We start from the raw sequence: 15,323 nt of genomic DNA, 5'->3' as shown, positions 1-15,323 counted from the left end.
ACTCGGCTCATACAGAGGCTGCACTCGGCTCATACAGAGGCTGCACTCGGCTCATACAGAGGCTGCACTCGGCAGAGGCTACACTCGGCTCATACAGAGGCTGCACTCGGCAGAGGCTACACTCGGCTCAATGTAATGGTGGAAGTGCAGCACTGAGAGGCTTAGAAACACAACGATTAAGAACTTGATATTTCGGGCGCGCAGCTCGCCTCCTGTATTATGGATCCTAAGCCTTTTCTTAAATACATGGAATAAATATTTTGACATTTTAGAAACTAAAAAAACAAACCGTTTTGGAGTGCAGGATCTACACACTTGTTCCTCTAATCCAAGGTACCTGCACAGCAGGTACAAGCTCACACACACCAGGAGCGCCACCTAGAGGGAGAGAGCTCAAGTGCACCCAGCAGATTGACACTCAACATTGGGTTTCCAGAAAACAGGTGTATTCCTTGTAAAATCGGCATTTCAGCCATATTTGTCACATGGGACACTGCCCAAGGCACTATATGACTATGTAACCCCCGCCGAAGTCCAGCTCTCTATCGTCCTGAGGGAAGTAACATACATTACCTTAGTGATCAGTCAACTCATATCTGTCAGCACAAGTGGTAGAGGAGGACGGGACAGCCACACACCGGCGCTTGGAGGGACAGCCACCCTGGGGGGCGGTCAGGAAAACAACACTGGGCGGGGGAGGAGGACAGGACAGCGACATGCCGACGCTTGGGGGGGCAGCGACCCTGGGGGGGGGGGGGGGACAGGTGGTCAGGAAAACGACACTGGGCGGGGGAGGTTTGGAGGGGAGTAGGACAGGACAGCGACATGCCGGCGCTTGGGGGGACGGTGACAATTGGGGGGGAGGGGGAGGTTCGAACAGGACAGCGACACACTGACACTTGGGAAGATAGGGTAGTGGCAGCCAACACTTTGGGGGGGGGGGGTATAGTTAAACTACGACATTGGGGAGGATAGTGACTTGGCCACAGGACCCCTCTGTCAGTAAGGCCGCCGGACCCCTCTGTCAGTAAGGCCGCGGGTCCCCTCTGTCAGTAAGGCCGCGGGACCCCCCTGTCAGTAAGGCCGCGGGACCCCCCTGTCAGTAAGGCCGCGGGACCCCCCTGTCAGTAAGGCCGCGGGACCCCCCTGTCAGTAAGGCCGCGGGACCCCCCTGTCAGTAAGGCCGCGGGTCCCCCCTGTCAGTAAGGCCGCGGGTCCCCCCTGTCAGTAAGGCCGCGGGTCCCCCCTGTCAGTAAGGCCGCGGGTCCCCCCTGTCAGTAAGGCCGCGGGACCCCCTGTCAGTAAGGCCGCGGGTCCCCCCTGTCAGTAAGGCCGCGGGTCCCCCCTGTCAGTAAGGCCGCGGGTCCCCCCTGTCAGTAAGGCCGCGGGTCCCCCCTGTCAGTAAGGCCGCGGGTCCCCCCTGTCAGTAAGGCCGCGGGTCCCCCCTGTCAGTAAGGCCGCGGGACCCCCCTGTCAGTAAGGCCGCGGGTTCCCCCTGTCAGTAAGGCCGCGGGACCCCCCTGTCAGTAAGGCCGACGGACCCCTCTGTCAGTAAGGCCGCGGGTCCCCCCTGTCAGTAAGGCCGCGGGACCCCCTGTCAGTAAGGCCGCGGGTTCCCCCTGTCAGTAAGGCCGCATGACCCCCCTGTCAGTAAGGCCGCATGACCCCCCTGTCAGTAAGGCCGCGGGTCCCCCCTGTCAGTAAGGCCGCGGGACCCCCCTGTCAGTAAGGCCGCGGGACCCCCCTGTCAGTAAGGCCGCGGGACCCCCCTGTCAGTAAGGCCGCGGGACCCCCCTGTCAGTAAGGCCGCGGGACCCCCCTGTCAGTAAGGCCGCGGGTCCCCCCTGTCAGTAAGGCCGCGGGTCCCCCCTGTCAGTAAGGCCGCGGGTCCCCCCTGTCAGTAAGGCCGCGGGTCCCCCCTGTCAGTAAGGCCGCGGGTCCCCCCTGTCAGTAAGGCCGCGGGACCCCCTGTCAGTAAGGCCGCGGGTCCCCCCTGTCAGTAAGGCCGCGGGTCCCCCCTGTCAGTAAGGCCGCGGGTCCCCCCTGTCAGTAAGGCCGCGGGTCCCCCCTGTCAGTAAGGCCGCGGGTCCCCCCTGTCAGTAAGGCCGCGGGTCCCCCCTGTCAGTAAGGCCGCGGGTCCCCCCTGTCAGTAAGGCCGCGGGTCCCCCCTGTCAGTAAGGCCGCGGGTCCCCCCTGTCAGTAAGGCCGCGGGACCCCCCTGTCAGTAAGGCCGCGGGTTCCCCCTGTCAGTAAGGCCGCGGGACCCCCCTGTCAGTAAGGCCGACGGACCCCTCTGTCAGTAAGGCCGCGGGTCCCCCCTGTCAGTAAGGCCGCGGGACCCCCTGTCAGTAAGGCCGCGGGTTCCCCCTGTCAGTAAGGCCGCATGACCCCCCTGTCAGTAAGGCCGTGGGACCCCCCTGTCAGTAAGGCCGCGGGTCCCCCCTGTCAGTAAGGCCGCGGGACCCCCCTGTCAGTAAGGCCGCGGGACCACCCTGTCAGTAAGGCCGCGGGACCCCCCTGTCAGTAAGGCCGCGGGTCCCCCCTGTCAGTAAGGCCGCGGGACCCCCCTGTCAGTAAGGCCGCGGGACCCCCCTGTCAGTAAGGCCGCGGGTCCCCCCTGTCAGTAAGGCCGCGGGTCCCCCCTGTCAGTAAGGCCGCGGGACCCCCCTGTCAGTAAGGCCGCGGGACCACCCTGTCAGTAAGGCTGTGGTAACCAATGCGAAACGCGTGGTGCAGGTTATGGATCCCACTGGCCGAGCCCCAGACTGGGAGCAACCAATAGACACGGCTCCGGCTCTGCGCCTTCTAGATAGAACTGTTTATATCGCTCATTACAGATCTATGGGGTCTTGGGTTTTGCGGGACAATTAGTAACTTTTAATAGTTTTGGGCTTCAGATTTCCAACAGATGAACTTTTATTACCTCTTCTGCTATTCCTGGTAAAACCTTCATTTAGCGTGCAGCACATAACGCCCGGAGGCCAAACCACAAGCGTTCAATTTTATTCGTTTATTTAAGAAATCCTCTTTTGGGTCCCATGACTTTGCCATTTTTCATCAATGTAGCCGTGTGAGGGCGTGCTTTTTTGTGTGAACACCTGTAGTTTTCATTTGGAGGACTTTTCCCATCTGGACAGTCACATTTAATTAAATTTCTTCAATTGGATGTTATAAGAAATTATCTTCACACAGGAACATTTTTTTAATAAATGTAGTCATGTTGTCCCTTAGAAACGAGATGGCTTCCTTGGATACGACCACCTCACACTCTGGCAGCGGTGGCCAGACATGCGGTATTGGGTCCTGCCTGACCCCCAGGACTCAGCGATCATTACCTCAGGACGGCTGTAGGACCTGCAGTAACTCCCGGACATTTCATATACAAAAACCTTCTGTTTCTTTGTGCAATCCCTCTAGCAGAGGTGGTTGTATCCAAGGGTATCATCTTGTTTCTAAGGGACATCATGACTACATTTATGTGAAATTATCTTCACACAGGAACATTTTTTTTTAATAACATCCAATTGAAGAAATGTTTGTACATGGCAGATTAATGACACTGAATGTGACTGCCCAGACGAGAGGAGGAGACCCCTTTAATCCCTTTAATACGACTTTCTCCTGGCACTATTATAATTTGCCGGGGTTCGTACAATGTGGAGATACAAAACCGCTTGTGGCCATTTTTTGGATATTGGTCAGGTTTTTCATAAAATTTAGTTTTTTATGTATTTAATCCAGATGGTTTTCCATTTGTACTTGATGACTTGTGATCATTTATGTACGATTCCCAGGATGGGACAAGGAAAACATTGCCTCTTAGCTTCCTTGTAAGACCCAATACATCAAGCATGACTTTCTAGAAGCCTAATGACACGATGCAGAACCAGGATATCTACTCCAGAAGGAACAGATTCCCAGCTGTGGACAGCGCCGAGGATTCCAATTCTTTTATCTTCTTGTGTTGGTAGCAGTCAAGAATAGACGAGGCTCTACCGCGCCAACTGGAGCCCCTCGCGTGCCAACTGGAGCCCCTCGCGTGCCAACTGGAGCCCCTCGCGTGCCAACTGGAGCCCCTCGCGTGCCAACTGGAGCCCCTCGCGTGCCAACTGGAGCCCCTCGCGTGCCAACTGGAGCCCCTCGCGTGCCAACTGGAGCCCCTCGCGTGCCAACTGGAGCCCCTCGCGTGCCAACTGGAGCACCTCGCGTGCCAACTGGAGCACCTCCTGGCGCCGTCTGTAGCTTGGAATCTGCTTTAAATCCTCATCATGTCATTAGGCTTCCTTAAAGTCATGCTTGATGGTAATAGAGCTGCCTTACAAAGGAGCAATGTTTTCCTTACCTTGGAAAATGTATTTGCATATTTCCCAGAATCCCCCAGGGAAGCATCAATGGCTACAGGTTTCCACACGCCTATAAGGCTCCACAGGGACAATTCTTACATCTGGAACCCAGCATTATTTTAAAAGCTGATTTTAGAAGGAAGGAGGCAATGGCGTCTGCATCTATGAGCACCGTCCCTGGTTTATCATGGATTTGTATGGTATACCATATATACTCAAGTATAAGCCGACCCGAGTATAAGCCGACACCCCTAATTTTACCACAGAAAACTGGGAAAACCTATTGACTCGAGTATAAATCGAGGGTGTAGTATGCAGCCAGCCAGCCTGCCCCCGTGTAGTATGCAGCCAGCCAGCCTGCCGTGTAGCATGCAGCCAGCCAGCCTGCCCCCGTGTAGCATGCAGCCAGCCAGCCTGCCCCCGTGTAGCATGCAGCCAGCCAGCCTGCCCCCGTGTAGCATGCAGCCAGCCAGCCTGCCCCCGTGTAGCATGCAGCCAGCCAGCCTGCCCCCGTGTAGCATGCAGCCAGCCAGCCTGCCCCCGTGTAGCATGCAGCCAGCCAGCCTGCCCCCGTGTAGCATGCAGCCAGCCAGCCTGCCCCCGTGTAGCATGCAGCCAGCCAGCCTGCCCCCGTGTAGCATGCAGCCAGCCAGCCTGCCCCCGTGTAGCATGCAGCCAACCAGCCTGCCCCCGTGTAGCATGCAGCCAGCCAGCCTGCCCCCGTGTAGCATGCAGCCAGCCAGCCTGCCCCCGTGTAGCATGCAGCCAACCAGCCTGCCCCCGTGTAGCATGCAGCCAGCCAGCCTGCCCCCGTGTAGCATGCAGCCAGCCAGCCTGCCCCCGTGTAGCATGCAGCCAGCCAGCCTGCCCCCGTGTAGCATGCAGCCAGCCAGCCTGCCCCCGTGTAGCATGCAGCCAGCCAGCCTGCCCCCGTGTAGCATGCAGCCAGCCAGCCTGCCCCCGTGTAGCATGCAGCCAGCCAGCCTGCCCCCGTGTAGCATGCAGCCAGCCAGCCTGCCCCCGTGTAGCATGCAGCCAGCCAGCCTGCCCCCGTGTAGCATGCAGCCAGCCAGCCTGCCCCCGTGTAGCATGCAGCCAGCCAGCCTGCCCCCGTGTAGCATGCAGCCAGCCAGCCTGCCCCCATGTAGCATGCAGCCAGCCAGCCTGCCCCCGTGTAGCATGCAGCCAGCCAGCCTGCCCCCGTGTAGCATGCAGCCAGCCTGCCCCCGTGTAGCATGCAGGCAGCTAAAAAAAAAACCCAAAAAAAACGTAATACTCACCCTACGGTGTTCCCGATGTTCGTTGCGGCTCCCGATCCCCATTGCGGCTCCCGGCGGCTTCTTCACTCTTCTATCTTCTCTAGCCGGCCGAGTTGCTTCCAAGTGATCTGCTGGCCATCGCACACTGTGCGCTGCATCACAGTGTGCGACGGCCGGCAGATCACATGGACGCAACTCTGCCGGTTAGAGAAGATAGAAGACTGAAGAGGAGACAGGGGGAGCCGCGACACACGAGTATATACGGTATTTCTAAAACTACGCCAGATTTAGCATTCATCATCAGACAAAGCAATAAATCTGTCTAGTCCAACTCTACGACACTTGATAAATCTGCCCAGTTGAGCTTTGTGATTGATAAAAATTTGTAAACGCTTTGAATAAACCTGGTTTTACATTAGGGTCATCTCCACTTGTGTCTAGTGGGTCATCTCACCTTGTGTCTCCACCACTTCTACACTTGTGTCTAGTGGGTCATCTCCACTTGTGTCTAGTGGGTCATCTCCACTTGTGTCTCCACCACTTCTACACTTGTGTCTAGTGGGTCATCTCCACTTGTCTCCACCACTTCTACACTTGTGTCTAGTGGGTCATCTCCACTTGTGTCTCCACCACTTCTACACTTGTGTCTAGTGGGTCATCTCCACTTGTGTCTCCACCACTTCTACACTTGTGTCTAGTGGGTCATCTCCACTTGCGTCTCCACCACTTCTACACTTGTGTCTAGTGGGTCATCTCCACTTGCGTCTCCACCACTTCTACACTTGTGTCTAGTGGGTCATCTCCACTTGTGTCTAGTGGGTCATCTCCACTTGTGTCTAGTGGGTCATCTCCACTTGTGTCTAGTGGGTCATCTCCACTTGTGTCTCCACCACTTCTACACTTGTGTCTAGTGGGTCATCTCCAACTGTGTCTAGTGGGTCATCTCACCTTGTGTCTCCACCACTTCTACACTTGTGTCTAGTGGGTCATCTCCACTTGTCTCCACCACTTCTACACTTGTGTCTAGTGGGTCATCTCCACTTATGTCTCCACAAGCGCTACACTTGTGTCTAGTCTAGTGGGTCATCTCCACTTGTGTCTCCACCACTTCTACACTTGTGTCTAGTGGGTCATCTCCACTTGCGTCTCCACCACTTCTACACTTGTGTCTAGTGGGTCATCTCCACTTGTGTCTCCACCACTTCTACACTTGTGTCTAGTGGGTCATCTCCACTTGTGTCTAGTGGGTCATCTCCACTTGTGTCTAGTGGGTCATCTCCACTTGTGTCTAGTGGGTCATCTCCACTTGTGTCTAGTGGGTCATCTCCACTTGTGTCTCCACCACATCTCCACTTGTGTCTCCACCACTTCTACACTTGTGTCTAGTGGGTCATCTCCACTTGTGTCTAGTGGGTCATCTCCACTTGTGTCTAGTGGGTCATCTCCACTTGTGTCTAGTGGGTCATCTCCACTTGTGTCTAGTGGGTCATCTCCACTTGTGTCTAGTGGGTCATCTCCACTTGTGTCTAGTGGGTCATCTCCACTTGTGTCTAGTGGGTCATCTCCACTTGTGTCTAGTGGGTCATCTCCACTTGTGTCTAGTGGGTCATCTCCACTTGTGTCTCCACCACTTCTCCACTTGTGTCTAGTGGGTCATCTCCACTTGTGTCTCCACCACTTCTCCACTTTTGTCTAGTGGGTCATCTCCACTTGTGTCTCCACCACTTCTACACTTGTGTCTAGTGGGTCATCTCCACCACTTCTACACTAGTGTCTCCACCACTTCTCCACTTGTGTCTAGTGGGTCATCTCCACTTGTGTCTCCACCACTTCTACACTTGTGTCTAGTGGGTCATCTCCACTTGTGTCTAGTGGGTCATCTCCACTTGTGTCTCCACCACTTCTCCACTTGTGTCTAGTGGGTCATCTCCACTTGTGTCTCCACCACTTCTCCACTTGTGTCTAGTGGGTCATCTCCACTTGTGTCTCCACCACTTCTCCACTTGTGTCTAGTGGGTCATCTCCACTTGTGTCTCCACCACTTCTCCACTTGTGTCTAGTGGGTCATCTCCACTTGTGTCTCCACCACTTCTCCACTTTTGTCTAGTGGGTCATCTCCACTTGTGTCTCCACCACTTCTACACTTGTGTCTAGTGGGTCATCTCCACTTGCGTCTCCACCACTTCTACACTTGTGTCTAGTGGGTCATCTCCACCACTTCTACACTAGTGTCTCCACCACTTCTCCACTTGTGTCTAGTGGGTCATCTCCACTTGTGTCTCCACCACTTCTCCACTTGTGTCTAGTGGGTCATCTCCACTTGTGTCTCCACCACTTCTCCACTTGTGTCTAGTGGGTCATCTCCACTTGTGTCTCCACCAGTTCTACACTTGTCTCTAGTGGGTCATCTCCACTTGTGTCTAGTGGGTCATCTCCACTTGCGTCTCCACCACTTCTACACTTGTGTCTAGTGGGTCATCTCCACTTGTGTCTAGTGGGTCATCTCCACTTGTGTCTAGTGGGTCATCTCCACTTGTGTCTCCACCACTTCTCCACTTGTGTCTAGTGGGTCATCTCACCAGTTCTCCACTTGTGTCTAGTGGGTCATCTCCACTTGTGTCTCCACCAGTTCTACACTTGTGTCGAGTGGGTCATCTCCACTTGTGTCTCCACCACTTCTACACTTGTGTCTAGTGGGTCATCTCCACTTGTGTCTCCACCACTTCTACACTTGTGTCTAGTGGGTCATCTCCACTTGTGTCTCCACCACTTCTACACTTGTGTCAAGTGGGTCATCTCCACTACTTCTACACTTGTGTCTAGTGGGTCATCTCACCAGTTCTCCACTTGTGTCTCCACCACTTCTACACTTGTGTCTAGAGGGTCATCTCACCAGTTCTCCACTTGTGTCTAGTGGGTCATCTCCACTTGTGTCTCCACCACTTCTACACTTGTGTCAAGTGGGTCATCTCCACTTGCGTCTCCACCACTTCTACACTTGTGTCTAGTGGGTCATCTCCACTTGTGTCTAGTGGGTCATCTCCACTTGTGTCTCCACCACTTCTACACTTGTGTCGAGTGGGTCATCTCCACTTGTGTCTCCACCACTTCTACACTTGTGTCTAGTGGGTCACCTTCACTTGTGTCTCCACCACTTCTACACTTGTGTCTAGTGGGTCATCTCCACTTGTGTCTCCACCACTTCTACACTTGTGTCAAGTGGGTCATCTCCACTTGTGTCTCCACCACTTCTACACTTGTGTCAAGTGGGTCATCTCCACTTGTGTCTCCACTACTTCTACACTTGTGTCTAGTGGGTCATCTCACCAGTTCTCCACTTGTGTCTCCACCACTTCTACACTTGTGTCTAGAGGGGCATCTCACCAGTTCTCCACTTGTGTCTAGTGGGTCATCTCCACTTGTGTCTCCACCACTTCTACACTTGTGTCAAGTGGGTCATCTCCACTTGTGTCTCCACCACTTCTACACTTGTGTCTAGTGGGTCATCTCCACCAGTTCTACACTTGTGTCGAGTGGGTCATCTCCACTTGTGTCTCCACCACTTCTACACTTGTGTCTAGTGGGTCACCTTCACTTGTGTCTCCACCACTTCTCCACTTGTGTCTAGTGGGTCATCTCCACTTGTGTCTCCACCACTTCTACACTTGTGTCAAGTGGGTCATCTCCACTTGTGTCTCCACCACTTCTACACTTGTGTCTAGTGGGTCATCTCACCAGTTCTCCACTTGTGTCTCCACCACTTCTACACTTGTGTCTAGTGGGTCATCTCACCAGTTCTCCACTTGTGTCTCCACCACTTCTACACTTGTGTCTAGAGGGTCATTCACCAGTTCTCCACTTGTGTCTAGTGGGTCATCTCCACTTGAGTCTAGGGGTGTGGAGGTTTTTGAGACTTAGGGTTAACAGAATTATCCTTCTCACCCAGATGTGCACCACCGAAAACACAAAACAAAGAGGACGGGGCAGGAATGATGGTGGTGGACACGGAGCCGGAAAGGAAAGCAGACACAAATCCCATGCCACTCATCTGGTTTTAAAAAAGGAATATCTTCATTACATCAACACCTTCAGACCTTTTCGCTACTTTTACATATTCGACACGGAGGGGCGACTGCTGGGCTGACATGTGATCTTGCCCTAGGGTGGTGGGAAGCACATGCTCCCTGCTGTTACAATCTGGGCTGAGAACTAGACTGTTCATTTATCAAAACAAAATTCTTATTGACAATATTTAAAATAATCTCAAGGGTTAAGTGATTGATTGGTGAAGGTGATTGGGTAGCTGTTCACACTTCCCAGCTCTTCATTCACCTACTTTAGTACTTCAGGTCCATTTCTGGCCAATAACCTTCAACAATTTGAAGATCTTCCAGGTGTTAGTAAACCCCTGTGTGCTGATATTCACAAAGTTTTTACTTATCAATAACTTAAGCCTTGTGATTATTTAGAGCGCCAATAAAAGTTATGAATGTAGAAGTTGCTGTAGTTCTTACCTGGAGGTAACTGTTGATTGATAGACTAATCTCGCTTGAGATGCGCCTTAGACAGGGCCAGCTCCGGCACTCCAGCTCTTGTCTCGTCTGGGTCACCAGCTTACAGAGTTTATTCTAGATTTTCCTTCAAAGCGGTTTAGGTCTGGAAGCCCTGAATAGTTCATCTATTGTTCATCCTGAATACTTCGAATGTAATTGGGGATTCCAATATTACGCTCAACCCATTTAAGAGGCTTCTCCTCACCTACAGTGTATGGTCAGGACGACAATCTTTAGGGCAAAACGTATAATTCTGATCCTCATAAGTCTGGGACCACGTCTACAGTGCGATGCCGCCCGAGCCAAGAGACCGTCGCCGCCCAGAGTGCAATGCCGCCCGAGCCAAGAGACCGCCGCCGCCCAGAGTGCAATGCCGCCCGAGCCAAGAGACCGCCGCCCGAGCCAAGAGACCGCCGCCGCTGCCACCCAGCAGATGCCTAGAGTGCAAAGCCGCCTAAGCCTAGAGACCGCCGCCGGCCACCCCGTGCCTAGAATGCCATGCCGCCCAAGCCAAGAGACCGCCGCCGCCCAGAGTGCATTGCCACCCGAGCCAAGAGACTGCCGCCGCCCAGCCCATGCCTAGAGTGCAATGCTGTCCGAGCCAAAAGACTGCCGCCACCAAGAGGGCAATGCCGCCCGAGCCAAGAGACCACCGCCCAGACCGCGCCTAGAATGCAATGCTGCCCACATCTAGAGACCGCCGTCGCCCAGCCTTCGCTGCCGCCCGAGCACACTCACAGTGTCACTGCGTGGCCCACGCCTAGAGTGCGCCGCCTGGCCTGAGCCTAGAGTGCAATGCCGCCCGAGCCTAGAGACCACTGTCGTCTGAGCCCAGAGAGTGCTGCTGCCTGGCCCACACTTCGAGTGCAATGCCGTCTGAGCCTAGAGAACGCTGTTACCCAGGATGCACCTAGAGTGTGCCACCCCCCGGCCTGAGCTTGGAGTGCAATGGCCCCTGAGGCTAGAGACCACCGCCATCCGGCCACCCACACTTAGAGTCCATCGCTGTCCGGCCCTGGAATGCGAAACGGGGGAACCAATATGTAGCTGGGAACATGAAGGCTTAAAACTAACCCTTCGCCAGGGGCTGTGGGCTGTGTTAGCTTGGTTAAAATCCAAAATAATCTATAGTGCGGAACTCCATGGTCTATAGCAGAGAGTCGTACGCCCTGACATCACTGGCTGCTTTTTGCATGGTATGTTCTGTGATGACACTTTCACCAGAGTTTCCCCATCAATTACATCAAAAATCCAAAAGTGGGTTCAAGATCCAGCGTGTTGTGACTTCATGGGTTGATTGAGGTCCCATCCTACGTTGTTGTGAATGAAGGGTGTCACTTCTGTACGAATCAAAGCGCTGAGCACGAGCCCGGCAGCTACACATGGCAGATGATAGACTATAGGAGAAGTCATCATCTATACTGTACATTAGACGATGAGAGTTATACTTTCCTCTCACACACATAGAGCATGAGCAATAGTGACACAGAAAGCAGCGAGGTGATGTAGAAAGCATTGAGCACACGGAGCGACACACACAGCGAGTGCACAGTGACAGACGGGATTCCGGCTGGCGCCGCGGGATAGCAATGAGCTACCTGCCCCTCTCTACTACCTCCCCCAGAACATGCACAGCACACGTCATACAAGCTCTCAGCTCAGGGGGCGCCCCACCTGTTTGATAGGAATGGCTCTTCCACTGCCAACACTCTCAGATTTACATTCCGGGGCCCTCTTCTCTCTGTCCACCTCTGCGCCCCTCCGAGACTGGAAGAGAACAAGATACAGGCGCACATTACAATGGTACAGGAGGGAGAACAGCGCATGCGCAGACGCCATCAGCGCACAACAGGCCATCATGCTCTGTGAGGGGGGCACACACAATCAAAATACAAGGTGTAACCAAGGGAGGACTTTAGGGGCTGCTGCTCGGTGAAGGGGGTGACAACAGGATCACTGCAGGACAAGGAAGAGTCGTAGAGGTCATGCACTCAGACAGGGGGGTAGGGATCCACACACACCTCCCGCCCCCACCCCCCAGATCCTCAGTACCCCCCCCCACCCCCCCACCTATCCTGTGCGGCAGCAGGAATCCTGCATGGAGACAGGCGTGAAATGTCAACATGCATGAAGGGGACAACACAGGCAAACGGCTCATTCCAACCAGTTTATTAAGTTACAGACTGTCACCAGAACAAAACCCAGAAAAGAAAAGAAGGAATCTGGTACAAAACAGCATTATCGACACTTGGTGGTCCGCCATGGAGCTCTATATGTACAGGGCGAGTTCTGAGAGCAAAGAAAGAAGTACATGTACAATCCGCAAAACGCTGGCTCCAGAAAGGTGCTTCCCATGGAGGTACACAGCACAAGGGTTACATTCAGACAGGAAAAAACAGCAGCATGTCAATGGGGGAGGGGAGGCTGGGGGTTCCCATGAGGAACCCCACATCCAAATCTCAATGTCTTATCCAGGAAGAGGCAGGTCCGTGCAGGCTGCAGGGTGGAAAGCGGCTGTCCAACTGAGAAGGTCCCCAGCACTCAGCGGCCCCCTGCCCAGGCACGGAGGGAAAGGAGGAAGAGGGGTGTCCCGTATATTTCCGTTCAGTCACTACCCCACAACAGGGAGGAAGAATGGGCGTAAGGCCACCACTCAGGGGCAGTTGGTAGAGTGAGCAGTCAGATACTTGCGGAGAACAGACACACGACTCTGAGGAGGCGGCAGGGGAGCCAGCGGAAGCCTCTGAAACGTCCCAGTCTAGAAAAGGTGAAAGGTTCCGGTAGAGAAAAGGACCAAGTGAGGAGACTCTCACACTGATCGGTCATGTACACAATGTCAAAATGCACATGGGGAGGACGAGAAGACTCATGAGGAACCAAACACACCTGGAGAGATGCTAGAACATCATGTACAACCAAGACAACACACAGGACAGATGAGAGGAGGCGAGAGGTAGAGAGGATAAGAAGACGAGGCCGAGAGCATCTATACACAAGGGCATTACATGGCGTGGCACTACAGCCTGACCTCAGCTACTCATCACTAATTCTTACAGCTACAAATGAGAATTTGGCCATTTTTGGGCAATGCATTCATCTCCGTTTCATGACTACTGGTCTAGTAAAGAGAGCGTAAAGGGTGGGGGGCGAGGGAGCCGGGCGCCGGTGGACAGGGAGCCGGGCGCCGGCGGACAGGGAGGGCGAGGGAGCCGGGCGTCGTCGGACAGGGAGGGCGAGGGAGCCGGGCGTCGTCGGACAGGGAGGGCGAGGGAGCCGGGCGTCGTCGGACAGGGAGGGCGAGGGAGCCGGGCGTCGTCGGACAGGGAGGGCGAGGGAGCCGGGCGTCGTCGGACAGGGAGGGCGAGGGAGCCGGGCGTCGTCGGACAGGGAGGGCGAGGGAGCCGGGCGTCGTCGGACAGGGAGGGCGAGGGAGCCGGGCGTCGTCGGACAGGGAGGGCGAGGGAGCCGGGCGTCGTCGGACAGGGAGCCGGGCGTCGCCGGACAGGGAGCCGGGCGCCGCCGGACAGGGAGCCGGGCGTCGTCGGACAGGGAGCGGGCGTCGTCGGACAGGGAGGGCGAGGGAGCCGGGTATCGTCTTCTCTTACGAGTGTATATGGGGATCAGAAGTAAAAGTGGTTAGCCAAAGGAGGTTATAGCCCGCGATGGTGGCCCCTCTGTCTGGTTAATAAAAGACAGAGGAGGAAATTCTTGCCACAGACCACATACCAGGGCAGTCTACAGAGACCATTCAGGTAAAGATCCTGATAATCTCCCCAGGATAACCCTGAAAACATGAGGAACCAAGGAGAGAAACATCGACAAACTGCTTGGACATTAAAAACTTGAAAATGGGAAGGAACAAGAAAGATTATGTGCTCCATGTTAGGAAAGCACAGCAGGGCAGGACGTCTCCAAGTCTTAAAGGGAACCTATAAAGGTAGAAGGGGTGGTAGGTGAATGAATGGGACTTGTTTGGGCTAATCCTCATGTCCCGGCTATCCTTTTGTAAACTTTAATGCCTGTATATGATAATTTTTTTAAGTGGCTACTGGGGCGTGGAGTAGCCGGACATGAGGCTACTAGTCGCTGCTACTCCGCGCCCCAGTACCCTCGTTCCTCCATCTACCAGGTAATCGTCGTCCGAATACCCTGCGCTCTATCATATATCAGGCCAGGAGCGGAGGTCAGGCCGGGCCACAGCTCAGGAAGTGAAAAAGGGACAAGGACAATGTTGAGGCTTCTCCGTATTCTCTCTCTCTCCGTCATCATGAAGAGACCAGGAGATTTGGGGAACGATGTTCTCAGGTGAAAACATATTGTTATGAAGACAAAACCCATTCCTCAATCTACCCCGCTCAGTCATCGCGAGACCCTCTACGGCCTACCCTGCCCCTATGTCCCTGTCTTGTGTCCAGGTCCCATATATCAGGCCAGTCTGTACCCGTCAGCCAAGCATCGCCATGGAAGCAGGTCCTGCAGCTCCCAGATCTTCCGTCGTCCAGGAGTCTGCCCCTCCGGGGTCAGGAGAGACCCCCCAGGAGCGCTGCAGAGTCCCTTGTAGTGGTCTACGTCCCTCTGTGGTCTTACTTTCACTACTCAAAGACTAAACCTGACACCTTCTTGTCCCGGGGTGATTTCATGGCCAGATCTGGGCAGCGATCATACACTGGTGGTTGGGTAATTTGGGTAAGTCCTGGTAATTTAGGAGTCTTGGCAGTATCCATCCAGGGACCTCTAGTTCCGGTAAGGTCCCACAAATCCCAGCCCATTACACAGATCACCAGGACTCGGCAGTGATGGAAGATCTTGTAAATAGGAAGCTCCGACCCCCGAAGGACTTGTAGTCCCAGGACAATTCAAGAAGTCTTACTGTCATGACCGTCATTCAATCTGTGAGGTGTCTGAGCGTCTCGCTCGCTCTGTGGGTGGAAGGTCTAGTCTGACCGTCTCTCTCGCTCGCTCTGTGGGTGGAAGGTCTAGTCTGACAGTCTCGCTCGCTCACTCTGTGGGTGGAAGGTCTAGTCTGACCGTCTCTCTCGCTCTGTGGGTGGAAGGTCTAGTCTGACCGTCTCTCTCGCTCGCTCTGTGGGTGGAAGGTCTAGTCTGACCGTCTCTCTCGCTCGCTCTGTGGGTGGAAGGTCTAGTCTGACGTCTCTCTCGCTCGCTCT

The 15,323-nt window shown here is 54.7% G+C and overlaps 1 protein-coding gene across 1 annotated transcript in view; it reads right to left on the bottom strand.

Annotated features, from left to right (window-relative positions):
- Window positions 1-15,323, bottom strand: part of LOC140109580 (arf-GAP with GTPase, ANK repeat and PH domain-containing protein 3-like) — a 78,735-nt gene that overhangs the window by 29,783 nt on the left and 33,629 nt on the right. Inside the window, exon 4 of the mRNA XM_072132087.1 lies at window positions 11,830-11,922. Coding sequence (XP_071988188.1) covers window positions 11,830-11,922 — 93 coding nt within the window. The remainder of the gene's footprint in view (window positions 1-11,829; window positions 11,923-15,323) is intronic.

Source organism: Engystomops pustulosus, unplaced genomic scaffold (assembly GCF_040894005.1).
Source record: "Engystomops pustulosus unplaced genomic scaffold, aEngPut4.maternal MAT_SCAFFOLD_221, whole genome shotgun sequence".
Classification (NCBI taxonomy): Eukaryota; Metazoa; Chordata; class Amphibia; order Anura; family Leptodactylidae; genus Engystomops; species Engystomops pustulosus.
Note: the sequence above shows the minus strand (reverse complement) of the source record. Positions and strands in the feature narration are given on the sequence as shown.